The sequence below is a fragment of the Babylonia areolata genome, chromosome 3, assembly GCF_041734735.1.
Source record: "Babylonia areolata isolate BAREFJ2019XMU chromosome 3, ASM4173473v1, whole genome shotgun sequence".
NCBI lineage: Eukaryota > Metazoa > Mollusca > Gastropoda > Neogastropoda > Buccinidae > Babylonia > Babylonia areolata.
Genome location: NC_134878.1, coordinates 39,083,292 through 39,098,784, shown reverse-complemented (window position 1 = coordinate 39,098,784; position 15,493 = coordinate 39,083,292). Strand labels below are relative to the sequence as shown.

Below are 15,493 nucleotides of genomic sequence, written 5' to 3'. Positions count from 1 at the left end.
TTTTTCTGTTTTTAGGTCAGGAATGACAAAAGCAGATCCTGCACTGCTATCATCCAGGACCGAGCCATCAGTGTAAACTTTTAAATGATAATCAAAATTTTCTTCTAATTCAATTCTGACAGATGCTGCTATTATATGTGGAGATTCTCCTTTTGTTGTGTCAGAAGCACATATGTTGACGTTTGCTTTTGTTAACTCCCAGGGAGGGACAGGTGGCACCAGAACACGAGGTGCCATATCATGCAAATCAATGTCTGAAGAATTTAAAATATCTGACACATATGTGCGAATGGTTTGTAGATTTGAATTATTTTGTGCATTTTTTGGAAAATCAATATCAGACCTAATATTTAATTCCTCAAAATCATCCACTGCTGTACATCTCACAATATATTTAGCAGAACTTAATTTTCTGATTTCATCTAGTGGTAGAATACCCGCAAGCTTATAGGCTTCTGAGGTCTTAGTATGCACAGGTACCCCTAAAGCCAGTTTCACAGCTTTACTGTCAATTATTCGCAGCTTCTTTAGGAACGTCGGCGGGGCAGAAAAGAAAATTTCTTGACCGTAGGTCAATCTTGATCTTACGAGAGATGTCGCTAAATGTAAAAGAATTTTGGAGTCTTGTCCCCAAGGAGAGTGACTTACAATTTTTAAGAAATTTAAACTTTTAACTGCTTTAGTCACCATTTGATGTTTAGTGATGATTTAAGAAATAAATTAACAAAGGCATTTATAGAGCTCAATCATTTCAGGAGAAACTTATTGCGCTCACACACACACACACACACCACACACACACACACACACGTACATGGTAATTATAATAATAATAATGATAATTCATAAAGCATTTTGCATGTAAAGCATGTTCAACAGAGCTGTACAAATTAGAATCGAACAGAAAAAAGATGCATTTAAACACTAAAATGAAAAAAAAAACCCATAAATGCATTAACTTGAATAGATAGACAACCAAACACCCAAGCACTAATTTTTGTTCACATACACACACACACACAAACGCACATGGTAATTATAATAATAATAATAATAATGATAATTCATAAAGCATTTTGCATGTAAAGCATGTTCAACAGAGCTGTACAAATTAGAATCGGACAGAAAAAACCCGCATTTAAACACTAAAATGAAAAAAAAACATACATGAATTAACTTGAATAGACAGACAACCAAACACCCAAGCACTAATTTTTGTTCACATACACACACACACACACACACATATCTCATACTACACACCACTCATCATGCGCATCAAACATCACAATACCAGAATAATGCACATACCATACAATAATACTTAAATCACCATACAATAATACTTAAATCAATGTTTCAATACTTAAAAACAAACAACAAAACTTAAACCTACTTCCAGTCTTTTATCATAATATATAAAATACATGTCACAACATTTAAAATACACCCCAAACTCTTTAACCCAGTCACACACAATACACTAAAAAGATTTTTTTAAACGAAAAAAGATTAGGTTCCAGGAAGAAAATTATGTGTTTACTATTCAAACACTGTGGTGTGCATTGCTTTTGCATGGGTCCACCGAGCGTCTGCTGCAATGTGGCATGTCTTGCGCAAGACAATTCAAGCCGGAAACTGATATCAGTGTAACACCAGTCCGTCGAAAATGACACTGATGGAAGACGTCAAAAGGATGAAACAATGAAGACACACAAGCACGCCACCTAGAACTATCAAAGAATTGGCAGAGAAAGAAAAAATACACCTAATGAATATTTACACAAAAGCTTACTGGAAGAAGATGTATTAAGATTCTGTTTAAAATGAGCTATTGTTGTATCCACAGTGTGGCAGTCAGGGAATTACAAACGGTCGGGGTACTGATGCTGAAGCACACTGGTCAACGGATTTTCTGTTTGGAGTTTTGAGGAGCTTTCTACTTGGTGATAAGAGAGTTCGCGATGGGTTCTTGTTCTTATCAGCAGAGTGAGGGCGTGGAAATAGGAAGTGTGCCATGAAAATGACGGCTGGCAAGAACTGCTTACTATTACTGATTACGGAAACAACCAGGCAGGCAGTGGACTTCTTACAAGGCAGGTGTGACATTTCAGTTTCAAACTTTGCACACTGACCCATAGGTGTGACATGGTATTTCTTTCGTTTCTTCAAAATGAGTCGCAACACACACACACTATTCAGACCTCTGCAGACTGGTGGAAGAAAAACATCTGCTCACTGTTCTAACACATATTGTGTGAGCATGTGTTCACTATTGTACACCATCGTGCGGTGCAGTGTGTTTTCAAGGGTTCGTCAACAGTCTGGTGCAGTTTGGCATGCCTTGCGTACGGCAGCTGAAGTCGTAAACTGGTTGCACTGGTTCCTCATAATCGTCCTTGATGTCTGCCAAACATTCGGTGCCTGATTCAGACCACAGTTGAACATCTCGGAATAGACCAAATTTGCATTGCAGCAGTCTGTCCTCTGACAGGAAGACTAAGTTTATGGTTGAATCAATTTTGATGTCCCTTTGTAAGGTTCCATGCATGAAACCATCCCTCACTCGCCTAACTGACTGATGCATTGTTCCTGAGAACTTGCCTGATTTTGCAACAATGTGGCAGAGGTTATGTATGCTGCTCAAAGGAAAACAGTTTTTGTGTTGCTTCTCATGTTGGTGGCTGGTCTTTCATGACAGCAAGTTTCTTTTCTAATCTGGTTTTCTCCTTCAGAGCCTCGAACAACTTTCTGTTGAGTTCCAACTCTGAATTTCTCCAGAGGACAAGCAATTCCTCCTTTGTCATCCTTTCTGCTTCCAGCAGACCCTGTTGCCATGTGTCCGTGAAACACAGATGGTCCTGATAAGAGCGTGTCTTTTGCAGCAGAACTCTGGTGGCATGGTTGTCCTTGGCCTCCCACACCTTTCTGCTGAGAAAGACCGCCAGATCCCCATGGTTGTCAGAAAAAATGCTACACATATTTTTTAACTCGCCACGATTCTCCCGTTGGTGGCTGGCAAGACTGTCAGCAGCCTTGCGATGTGACTGACAGTCAAGGTCACAGCGCAGATGACTACGCTCACTGTATGACCTAGAACGCACCAGAGAGCCGTTGGGCAGAGGCTCAGACATGCGCTCTTCAATGGGAGTAGCATACGTAGGCAGACTGAAGTGGGAAAGGGGACGTGAAGGGGATGGAGGTGAACCTCCACTCTCTCCCCGTTTCTTCGCAAGAGCACCATGGTAAACTGACGACCCCAAGGTAGAGGATGAAGAAGAAAGAAGAGGCGGATGAAGAGTTAAAAATGTCGGAGAAACAATGCTGGTAGTAAAACTGTCGTGTGTGGGCGACTGCGTGGAAGATCCTTGGCAAGCATCCACACCACCGCGAGAGCCGGAACGACCGTTTGGCTGATAACTTTGACCTTTCCCAACAACTAGCATGCACCGACTGTGTCGCTCTTTCTTTTCCTGCCCCTCCTGTTTCCTCCTTGCATGGGGGGAAGAGTCAGTGGAGGCTTGGGCACTGTAGTCCTGAGACCTTGTTGGATCCCGGTCCCCAGCGCTTCCCAGGTCTTTCAGCGGAATCTCCATGATGGAGACAAAAGAGGAATCACTCGCCAGGCCTCCGATTTTCTTTTCCTGCTGCCTGTATGACAACACAATACAGAAAGATACAACACTGTAGAATGCGAAGCAGTAATACAACATTCTGGAATGCACAACAATACGATGCTATTCGATACCACATGGATAATATACGATGACACGTGGTGCGGTATGATGTAAAAAAAAAAAAAAACCACCTCAGTATTGTATCTACAGTGCTTTTAGAAAATAATGATGGCTTCTTAGAATTTGGTAAAGCCGTATAGCACATAACACATACAAGCGCACCAAAGGAAGATTTAAAACAACAAACAAACACTTCTGCTGACAAAGGCAAACAAACACAGCCACTGCTTTAAATGTCCACTGACCAGTTGGCCTTCTCCACCATGTCACAGAAATTGCGGTTCAGGCGTTTTGCTTTCGCCATGCCAGCCAGCCTGTCTGTCTGAAAATAAAGTCAAGCTGTTGGTCAGATTCTGCAACAGGATAGGAAAATCGTTATCATCACTATCTTTAATGGCAACGACAACTTTTCCAGCGGATATTGTCAACCCTCTGTCCCACGTCCCACGCATTCAGGCCTTAACCGTCTATACCCCCTACGCATCTGCAGATAGATGTATACCCAGATATACAGAAAGTAAGAAAGACTGATATTGTGAACCCTCTGTCTGACGTCCCATGCATCCAGGCCTTAACCGTCTCTACCCCCTCCACATATGCAGATAGATAGATAGAAAGATAGTCATCTCCCTTCCTTTGAGATTGACAAATCAGCCGAAGTGGCTTGCAAATTATTCTTTGGAGTCCACAAATAACTGAAGGAGGGAGATAAAGCAATCTTTGCTTTTCTCTAACTTAAAAGTTCATTAATCACAATTCAAACTTGCTTGAATGGCTCAACGAAATAAAGTTCACTTCCCTGCCTGGGTGATGACTTCAATCTCTCTGTAGCTGGCTGGCATGGTGATGACTCTGCCGCTACGTGTTGTCACCGGTGTCGGACCACTGTTGATGGCGCCCCGTAGAGGTGAACTGCTGGTGGACCCTCCTGCATCTGGGCTGGCACCACTGCTGCTGGCGTTGTCACTGGACACTGGCCCTGGACGCGGGACTGCTCAGGCTGTAGATCACGTGAACGCCTGAGATGACGCCTTATGCGTCGGAACTTGCCTTGTGGCGTTTCCAACACGTATGATCTTGGCGCGACTTGCTGCTGCACCACTGCAGGGCTTCTCCAACTCTTCTCACCGTCGGGCTTCTGCATCACGATGTCACCTGGATGAAGTATATCTAGAGGCCGTACTCCGTGATGCTTGTCGAATGTCTGTCTGTTCTTCTTCTTTGTCTTTGCATCACTGGCTGCTACTGCTGATTTCTCACAGACTCTGGGCTCGAGGTTTTCAGACAGTGTTGGGAGTGTGGTTCTCAGACTTCTTCCTGATACAAGCTGTGCTGGGCTGTAGCCTGTAGCTTCAACTGGCGTGTCTCTGTAGATGAGAATCGCGAGAGCTGGACTGTCTTGCGACAGTATCTTCTTTGCTGTCTGTATGGCTCACTCGGCTTCACCGTTCGCCTGTGGGTAATGTGGACTTGTTGTGACGTGTTTAAATCCCCACTCTGTTGCGAAAATCTGGAACTCTTTTGACGTGAACTGCTTGCCATTATCTGTGACGAGTATTTCGGGGATACCCTGACGTGCGAAAATGTCTTTCATGTTCTTGATGACTTTTGTTGTGGTGATCTTCTTCAGGTGAGCCAGCTCTAAGTAGCGAGAGTAGTAATCCACAACGACGAGGTATGACTGTCCCTTGAATTCGCATATATCTGCGCCACACTTCTGGAATGTTTGCTGGGGTAGCTCTGTTGTAATCAATGGCTCTTTGGGCCTCTTCTCCTGAAATGCTTGCATTCTTCCACCATCTTCTTGATTCTGGCGCCAATTCCGGGCCACCAGACTGCTGCCTTCGCCCTCTTTCTGCACTTTGTGATCCCTTGATGGCCTTCATGGATTCTGCGTAGGATGTCGTCGTGTAGCTGAGCTGGAACAACGATGCGGTTTCTTTGAGTGAGAAGACCCTGATGCTCGCTGAGTTCGCTGTGAACTGCATAGTAGTCATGCGATCCATCCTCAACGTCGGTGACGTATTGTGGCCATCCTTTGCGTGTGTAACGAAGTGCTTCTTGGATCAATCTGTTTTTTCTTGATTCCTCTGCGATTTCTTGCATGCATTTGTCTGATGCTGCGCAAGACCAGGAAATGTCCACACTGTCAAGGTAGGCTTCCACATCTTCAATCAGCGCGGTGGCCTCTTCTTGTTTTCCAGTGGTGGATTGAGGGCTGCGGGATAGAGCATCTGCTACAATGAGCTTCTTCCCGGGCACATACTCGGCTCTGATGCTGAATCTCATGAGACGCATCAGCATTCTCTGACATCGTATGGGCGTAGCTGATGATGGGCATGAGGGGCTTGTGATCTGTCTGAAGCCTCACATTTTCCAGGCCTACCAGGTATCTGTTGAACTTCTCACATGACCAGACTGCTGCCAGTGTCTCTTTGTCAATCTGGGCATATCTGCATTCAGTGGGAGTCAGAGTCCTGAACAGTATGCGACAGCTTTGATACCTGCGGGGTGTTCCTGCAGCAACACACCTCTGATCCCATAATTGCTCGCATCTGCACTCACTATGGTTGGCTTCCTCCGATCATAGAATGCTAGCGCTGGTGTCGAGGTAAGCATCTTCTTCACAGTGGTCATAGCCTTGATCTGTGCCGGACCCCACGACCACGCACGATCCTTCTCCAAAAATTGTGTCACTGGCTGGAGCACAGTTGACAGGTTGGGCAAGTAGCGGCCAAGGAAGTTAATCATGCCAAGCATCCTCCTCAACTCAGGCACTTTGGTTGGATCTGACATGATCATGATGGCTTCCACTTTTGCTGGATCTGGTGAAATGCCGTTCTTGCTGATTCGATGACCCAAGATCTCATGCTTCCTGAATTCGCACTTCTCGCGATTCAGCTTCAGGCTGACACTTGCCAGTTTCCTCGTCACGTTGTCAAGGTGATGCTCGTGGGCTTTCTCGTTCTCACTGTTGATAAGTATGTCATCAAAGAAACATATTACATTGGACTCTTCCCTGAGTATGTTCTCCATGGTTCTTTGGAAGATCTCTGGTGCTGACATTATGCCAAATGGCAATCACTTGTAGTAGAATCTTCCATATGGGGAAATGGAGGTGGTGAGCTTTGCTGACTCTGGGTCGGATGTAGCATCAAACTTGCTGTAGATCGCAGACCTGGACAGCTTGTGCAGGATATCTTCCAAAATTGGCAGTGTGTAGCGTTCTCACTTGACTGCTGCATTCAGATGTTTGTAGTCTGTGCAGATTCTCACTGATCCTGACTTCTTCTTAACTGGTACTATGGGTGAACACAGTCTGTCGGCTCTGTTACTTCTTCTATGATCTCTGTCTTCTGCATCTTGGTGAGCTCTTCCTTGACTTTGTCTAACAGGGGTATCGGGATTCTTCTTGCTGAGTGAACGCTGTAAGCCTCTGATCCTTCTTTCAGGACTATCTTCACTGGAGGGCACTGGGCGGGTTTGTAGTCGACCTCGCCGAAAGACATTTCTATGGCTTCAATCCTCCTGACCAGACCCATTCTTGCTGCTGCTTCTCTGCTGAGAAGGTTGTCCGTCTTTGACTGTACAACGAAGAGTTGAAGCGAATGAGGCTGGTCATGGACTCTGGTGATGGCGACAAATTGTCACTCACACTGGATACCTCCTGGGCTACGCAGAATTGCGCTTGATCTGTGAAGCTGTGGACGAGGCTTCAGCTTTCTGTACTGAGCTGACGAGATGTTAGACACATCCACTCCAGTATCTATCTTGAACGTGACGTCGCAACGTCCAGACTTGAGTGTTGTCATCCACGGTGGTTCATTTCTGCCTTCTAAGCACAATGTTCCAACAAAATGTTCTTCCATTTTCTCTTCTTCACAGCTTGCTTGAACCTTCTTTTCTTCTGAGTGTTCAACGTGTAACGCCACCTTTATGTGCTCCTTCAGATGTGGTACGTCGTCTACTGCGTCGACTAACTTGCTGCTTCTGCTGACTGCCGCAAAGTGATTCATGCGTCCACACTTCTTGCACCTTTTTCCTTGAGTTGGGCACACTTCCTTGTAGTGTTGCCGTCCGCAGCGAGTACAGCTGGCCTCATGCTGCTTCCCCCCGCCTTGGGTTGAGCTGCCTTTGCCTGATGGAGTGTGACTGCTGTCGCCTCGACGAGCGTTGCCAGGGCCACTTAGATTCCATATCATGTCATTTTTGACTCATTTGTGTGAACAAAATGAGCCTATGTTTTAACCCGGTGTTCGGTTTTGTGTGTGTGTGTGTGTGTGTGTGTGTGTGTGTGTGTGTGTGTCTGTCTGTCTGTCTGTCTGTCTGTCTGTGTGTCCGTCGTAAACTTTAACATTGCCATTTTCTCTGCAAATGCTTTATCAGCTGACACCAAATTTGGCATAAAAATAGGAAAAATTCAGTTCTTTCCAGTCATCTTGTTTAAAACAATATTGTACCTCTGGGATGGGCACCAAAAAAAAAAAATTAAAAAGAAGCCAAATTATATGCAAACTGAATTTATTGTAAAATCTATATATTTTTTTTATTCTCTAAACTTGGCACTTTGATCTGATATTCTGACACAACAACAAGAGCAGTCATTTTTATAATTTTTTGTTCAAACAGGAACTACTTTTGCTTAGCATGGAAGTTATATTTATTTTGCATGTCTTTGGTGCAGATAGTAAAAATGGGAAATTAATCTGTAAATAATGCTGATGGTGTTAATTTGCTTTAAACTGATCTTTCTCATCTTAAATATTACATTTTGAAGTTATACTCAATACATACAAAGCTTGTGTGTTTTACTCTCACTGTACAGGGCTTTCACTATGTTCATTCGCCCAAGTGGTCTTTTTCAGAAAATACTAAAATCAATACTACGAGTGGACTTTATTGGTCTATTGGCTGAGCCCTGAAGGTCATGGGCAAAAATCAATTGCGTACACATATTTATACATATTCAAAGCGCGTGCTTGCAAGCTCGAAGGGCGACATTTTGTTTCAAGTAGTTGACCTGCCCGTTCAATCCAATATTCAATCGACAATACATGATAACATGTGATGGAAAGTTGGAGAAGGAGACCGTTAAATATTTATTCAGAGAAAGATTTGTGAACGCCTCATCACTTTCTGGATTATGCCCCAAACTGCCGTAAAGATATCCACATGATCAGTCGGAATTCACAGTTAAAAATAATAAACCACGAGAGTTAATACCCTTGAACTGATGAAATGTAAAAAAAATTCCAGTCTTGACTTTTCTCAAAATGAAGTCCTTTTCACTTCATACGACGTTTAGAAGTACTTGTACTTGGCTCTACATGTTATTAGTTTAACAAAATACTCAATTTTCATATCAACTTTAAAGCTATAAAACTAGAATAAACATAAAGAGAAATTGAAGCGACTATGTTAACCGGGTGTAACTAAACTTGTACATCTATCTAGACACAGAGAAAACGGCCAAATGTTGCAGTGTGATTGCGGCGATAGCCACGTCTCCTTTACCGCGGACTTAAAAGAATTTTTAATTGCCCTTAAAGATTTTTTAAACGCCCAAGATACACCAGAATAATATGATTTGAGCAGCGTTCTCACTCCGAATACCGCAATCGATTTATCGCCCTTTAAAAAAGCATGTTTAAATATTATATTTTTGAACGTCAGTTAAGGAACCACGATAGTGTAATGGGTAAGACAGTTTCTTCTCACCCGAACACGCAGGGTTCGAATCTGCCGTTAGGACTTTTTTCTTTTCCTTTTAACCCGAAGCTTTATAATAACAAATACAGAACACATTTTAATGATTGGATTTTTTTGTGTGTGTGTGTATCACAAGTGAGCCTTGAAGGCCTTGCCTCTCTTGTTATATATGCTTTAACATCTTCCCAATAACTCTAGCTGGTGATTTTTCCTAACTATGCCACTTGTATTTTCTGTCTTCAAAGTTTTGGATATCGAAATCTGGAATCAAGACTTCAGTATTTTTCCTCTGTACGTGAGTACGCATGGTGTGTGCATATGTATGTGTGTGTGTGTGTGTGCGCGCGCGCGTATGTGTTTGTGCGTGTGCGTGCGTACGTGTGTGTGTGTGTGTGTGTGTGTAAAGGGAAGCACTCGTGACAAGCTGGGGCAACACGGCTGTTTTGATATGGGTTTGTCTCATGACCAGCATTCACCGACTCGAGGAAGATTATAGGCTACTTACAGCACTTTTGCAGAACCTGGTATTCTTTCGTCACAAAATTTCTCATGCCTCCCCAACCCCCTTTCCTCTTACACTTCTATACACTCTCCTCTTATTTCGCTTTCTGTTCATTTTTGGCTATGCATTTTAAAGCACAACTGGCATGCATGTGCAAGTGTGTGCTTTCGTCGGGCAATTTGTCTGATTACTCTGGCGAAATGTTCCATGCTGTTTTTGCGATAGACTACACTACATTTACACATTCTGGTATGACCTTCTGGCATTCAGCTTCATGGAACTTGCCTTTGGAACGAAAAAGATGGAAATATAGGATGTGTGAAAGATCATCTTACCCTGATAGTGCTCTTCATGAAGAGCCGGGTGAAATCCCTTGTGCGCACGATGGCCACAATCTCTCGCAGTGACTCATGGGGCGACACGAGTTCTGCACTGTTGACGGTGCGATGAAGACGCTGCACACAGATCCCAAAACCTGTGTTAAGCATCTTTCGTGAAAGACTGGACTTTCTTCACGATGATCCAAGTACAGTAATTCGCCTCCAATATGTTTTTTTCCCCCAGAGTGTGGCGTTTCTTCAAGACAAACACTCTACTCTCACCCTTACGTACCATGAACAATATCAACACACCATGCACAATGTTCGTTGTTCCTTTACACAACATGAACTATAACAACATACCATGCACAATGTTCATTGTTCCATTACACGCCATGCACAATAACAACACACCTTGCACAATGTTCATCGTTCCGTGACACACCATGCACCATGAAGCTAATTCTAAATAAATATTCTGAACATTTATAATATAAATCTATGTGTCATTCACTGCACGATTATACCTGTTCTGTTTACATACACTTAGATAAGTGAAGAATCTTACTTTGATTGTAATCTAATAGATTTTTCTTAGTTCCCGGACAGCCCACCGTGGGCCTTTAAAACACCTGAGGTACGATTCGATCTGGCCTCAAATCGTAAAGACTCCACCAATTCATCACTGATGGTTCGAAGTCAGAGGATGGTGTCGCTGAAAATGCGTCCAGGTCTGCCTTTCCTGACCAGCCCTCAAAGAAACACATTCTGTCTGACAGTTCAGTATATATACTTACTGCGGAACTGTCTGCGCTGGTTCTGGCGTTAAAATGGTTCCGCAAACAAACACACAATAATTTTATGATTTCTTCGGACTCATTGTAAGCCCATGATTTCTCGCAATCCCATGATTTCTCGCAGTCCCACGATTTCTCTTACTGTGAGAGAAATCGTGGAATTGCGAGAAAGTTTGGTCGTTCCCCTCCCACGTTTTCTCACAACTGCGGGGGTGGTGGGGGGTCCCCCTTATTTCTTATCAAAAATATTTCCTTTATCATCGGAGTTGGTTTCTCGTCTTTTCCAAATGCAAACACTGGAGAAAAATGAGAGAGAGGAAAAGAAAAGAGAAAGAGGGGGCGACGACAACGACGATCATGATAATGACTGTGGCGTTAGTGAAGACACAACAGTGATGACACTGACATACATCTGTTTTTTTGTATTTCACATGAGACAGATCACTGCGATGCTTCGACCTCAAATTTGTCATCGGAATCAATAACAAACAACGAAATAAAGGCGATGTGTATAACTAATCAGAAATATAATATAACACAATATGATATGATCATTATATTATATCATGTTATATTTTTGATCAGAGCCAAAGAGGCTGGGATCCAGCTGGAGGGATGCAGAGAGGACAGCCCAGAGTCGAGTTCGGTGGAGAAACGTCCTTGAGTGAAGGGCCTAATCTGATTCAATCTAATCTAATCTAATCTAATCTAACCACAGCACCGAAACCACTCTCCTCGACATCCTGAATAATCTACTGCTAGCGTCCGACTCAGGAAAAATTTCCATTCTCACTCTTCTCGACTTGTCAGCCGCCTTTGACACGATAGACCATTCAATCCTTCTTTCCCGTCTTCTTTTTACATTTGGTATGAACGGCACTGTTCTAAGCTGGTTCAAATCTTATCTCACTGATCGATTCCAGTCTGTCATTGTTGATCATTTCCAATCTGAACCCGTTAAAATCTAACATGGAATCCCACAGGGATCTGGTTTAGGCCCAGTGTTCTTTACATTGTACACTGTTCCTCTCGCTGAAATTATCAACCGCCATAATGTCATTCATCATTCTTATACTGATGACACTCAACTCAGAGTGATACCCCTGAAAAATTGTCGTCGCTCTTGCAACAAACATCCAACTGCTCCCTGGACATACAAAACTGGATGACTCTAAATAAGTTGCAATTGAACGCGGACAAAACCGAAGCAATGATCATAGGAACAAAACAAAAACTGTCTTCCATCACAACTGCCACAATCAAACTAGGCAGTATATCCATCCCTCTTTCCAGTTCAGTCCATGCAAAAGTTATCAGTCAGACATGTCAATCCTGCTACTGTCAATTGCGGCACATCAGTTCTGTCCGGAAATATCTGTCCACTGACGCAACATTTATCTAGACTTGTCATTTCTCTCATTCTCTCTCGCCTTGACAACTGAAACTCTCTATTGTCTGGTTTGCCTGCTTCATCTATTGAGTCCCTTCAGTGAAAGCAAAACTCTGCTGCCCGACTCGTCCTCAGAAAGAAAAGATCTGAGCACATCACCCCTCTTTTGCAACATCTCCACTGGCTCTCTGTCACACATAGAATAAAGTACAAGATCAGCACTCTATGTTATAAATGTATTCACAAACATGCCCCTTCCTATCTCTGTGGCTGCCTTCACCTCTACACTCCATCTCGCTTTCTACGATTGGCTTCGGATCCATTGTGTTTACGCATACCCAGATTCAAACACTCGACTGTTGGTCGCTGTTCTTTCTGTGTCTCTGGACCTTGTAACTGGAATGAACTTCCTCTTTCGCTTCGTCAGGTCCTTACACTCAGGTATTTCAAGTCTGGCCTTAAAACCCACCTCTTTCCAAAATAGCCTCCATTCTCTGCCTCTTCCTTGTCTTCACTTTCTTCCAGTTTTATGAGTTATGCATACGTTTGAATGACTGGTGCGAAAGTGCTTTGATTTGTCTCTGCACAAGATTCAGTGCTATATAAATATAATAATAATAACAATAATCTAATCTAATCTTATATGATATAATGATGTTCGTCCTTCAGATTCGAAGATGACCATGGCTTCAAAGAAATCAGATAGAAGATCGGTGGCTGTGAGTCTGGAGGTGACTGATGAGGCCAGTCTGGACCCTGAAGGCTTGCCCACATGTGGGACACAAGAGAGTGGGTGCTATCGTGGCAGTGGATGCTGCTCGGGCCTTGCACACAGCACGCTTTCGTTGTGCCCCAGTGATGCACCTGGCTTCAGATGCATGGGCTCCTGTGGTGATCCTTCTGCGTCAGGCTGGACGGTCCAGAGCAAGCGTCTCGTACGTGTTGATGTCGATGCCCATGTCTTTAAAGTACGCTTTGAGACAGTCTTTGTAGCGTTTCTTCTGCCTTCAAACTGAGTGACACAGTGTTCTGTACACCAGCTGCTTAGGCTGTCGACTGTCTGGCATTCTGACTACATGTCCATCTCACCTGGCTTGGGCTTACTGCAGGAGGGTATAGACGCTGCAGAGGCCAGCTCGTTCCAGGACCTCCATGTCGAGGACTTTGTCCTGCCACATGATGTGGAGGAGTCTGCAGAGACAGCTCAGGTGGAAGCAATTGAGCTGTTTGGCGTGTCTGCTGTACACAGTCCAGGTCTTGCTGGCGTAAATGAGGATGGTAAGACCACTGAACAGTAGATCTTCAGCTTGGTGGTAGCGCTGAGTCCTCTCCCCTCCCAGACGTTCTCACGGAGTCTCTCAAAGGCGGAGCTGGGTTTGGCGATCCTGTTGTTGACCTCAGCGTCTATGTTCATTGCGGGAGAGAGCGTGCTGCCCAGATAGGTGAAGTTGTCGACTACCTGGAGGTTCTGCCTTTTCACTGTGATGCATGGCTCTTGGTATGACTTTTCTTTTTGGTGCTGATGGTTTGACCGAAGTTGTCGCAGGCTCGTGAGAAGCAGTCCATTTGACACTGCACCTTCTGCTCTGTGCTGGTACTGAGTGCGCAGTCATCAGCAAACAAGAAGTCTCTGACGACAGTCTCCTTTACTTTTGTAACAGCTGGCAGGCGCCTGAGGTTGAACAATCTCTTGTCAGTCCTTGTACCTGACGTGGATTCGTGAGAAGCAGACCATTTGACACTGCACCTTCTGCTCTGTGCTGGCACTGAGTGCGCAGTCATCAGCAAACAAGAAGTCTCTGACGACAGTCTCCTTTACTTTTGTAACAGCTGGCAGGCGCCTGAGGTTGAACAATCTCTTGTCAGTCCTGTACCTGACGTGGATTCCTTCTTCACAGGCACGGAAGGCATCTGTCAGCATGGCAGAGAATACCATACTGAACAGAGTTGGGGCGAGAACGCAGCCTTGTTTGACGCCGTTTGTCACTGGGAAGGCCTCTGACTCCTATCCATCAACAGAACTTTCATCATCATGCCGTCGTGGAACTGCCGGACGATTGATGAACTTGCTGGGGCAGCGAAACTTCCCCATGATCTTCCACAAGCCTTCTCTGCTGAACGTATCGAGGGCTTGGTCAGATCGACAAAGGTCATGAAGAGGTCACTGTGTTGCTCGTGGCATTTTTCCTGGAGTTGGCGCGAAGTAAAAGTCATGTCGGCAGTCCCATGTTCAGCACTGAAGCTGCACTGGCTTTCGGGGAAGAGACCTTGCTCAAGATGTTGGAGAAGGTGGTTGAGCTGGAGAAGGGCCAGAATCTTCCCAGCAATGGACAAGAGGGAGATGCCTCAGTGGTTGTTGCATGACTGGCGGTTGCCTATCCTCTTGTAGATGTGGACTATGCTGGCATCTATCAGCTGTTGTAGGATCTGTCCCTCGTTCCACATGGACTGAAAATGTTCAGTCAGCTTTTACATCATGGCAGGGCCTCCAGCTTTGTATACGTCAGCAGAGATTGCATCGCATCCTGGCGTTTTGCAACAGGACAGTTGTTTCACTGCCCTCCTGACTCCATCTTCTGTGGGGAGGGTGTCGAGGTCCTCATTGATCTCTACCTGGAGCAGGTGAGCAATGGCCTCAATGCTGATGTTGGCAGGATGGTTGAGGACGTTGTTGAAGTGCTCAGCCCACCACTCCAGAATCCGCTTCTTCTCTGTCAGCAGCTGCGTCCCATCTGCACTGAGGAAGGGTGAGGAGCCGCAGGACTGGTGTCTGTATACAGCCTTAAGAGCATAGTAGAAGCACTTTGTGTTGTGGCTGTCTGTGTAGCCCTGGATTTATTCTGCCTTCTTGCTTAACCAGGTGTCCTGCATCTCGCGAAGTTTCTTCTGCACCCTTCCTTTCGCGAAGTTTCTTCTGCACCCTTCCTTTTTGCAGTAACAAGGGCATTTTCCTTAGCTTGTGACATGGAGTCGTTATGATGCACTCTGAATAGTTGGTTTTTCTCTGTTATTAGTGCCTCTATTTCTTCATCATTCTC

The 15,493-nt window shown here is 44.4% G+C and overlaps 2 protein-coding genes across 3 annotated transcripts in view; both read right to left on the bottom strand.

Annotated features, from left to right (window-relative positions):
• Positions 1–461: 461 nt before the first annotated feature.
• Positions 462–4,112, bottom strand: LOC143279977 (uncharacterized). Its single transcript, XM_076584374.1, has 2 exons — positions 3,983–4,112; positions 462–3,651 (listed from the first exon to the last, which is right to left on the bottom strand). Exons 1-2 carry the CDS (start codon positions 4,039–4,041, stop codon positions 2,673–2,675), a joined length of 1,038 nt encoding a protein of 345 aa, XP_076440489.1. The 5' UTR covers positions 4,042–4,112; the 3' UTR covers positions 462–2,672.
• A 5,109-nt stretch (positions 4,113–9,221) lies between these two features.
• LOC143279976 (glutamate receptor ionotropic, NMDA 3A-like) overlaps positions 9,222–15,493 on the bottom strand; it is a 184,825-nt gene continuing 178,553 nt past the window's right edge. For both annotated transcript variants that reach the window (XM_076584373.1, XM_076584372.1), the window contains one exon: positions 9,222–10,403. In XM_076584373.1, coding sequence (XP_076440488.1) covers positions 10,275–10,403 — 129 coding nt within the window. In that variant the 3' untranslated portion in view covers positions 9,222–10,274. The remainder of the gene's footprint in view (positions 10,404–15,493) is intronic.

Excerpts from the sequence above, each read along its gene's own strand:
- LOC143279977 (XM_076584374.1), bottom strand. The coding sequence starts at position 4,041 with ATGGCGAAAGCAAAACGCCTGAACCGCAATTTCTGTGACATGGTGGAG. Across the intron at positions 3,652-3,982 it reads ATGGTGGAGAAGGCCAACTG|GCAGCAGGAAAAGAAAATCG; the intron begins GTCAGTGGACAT and ends GTTGTCATACAG.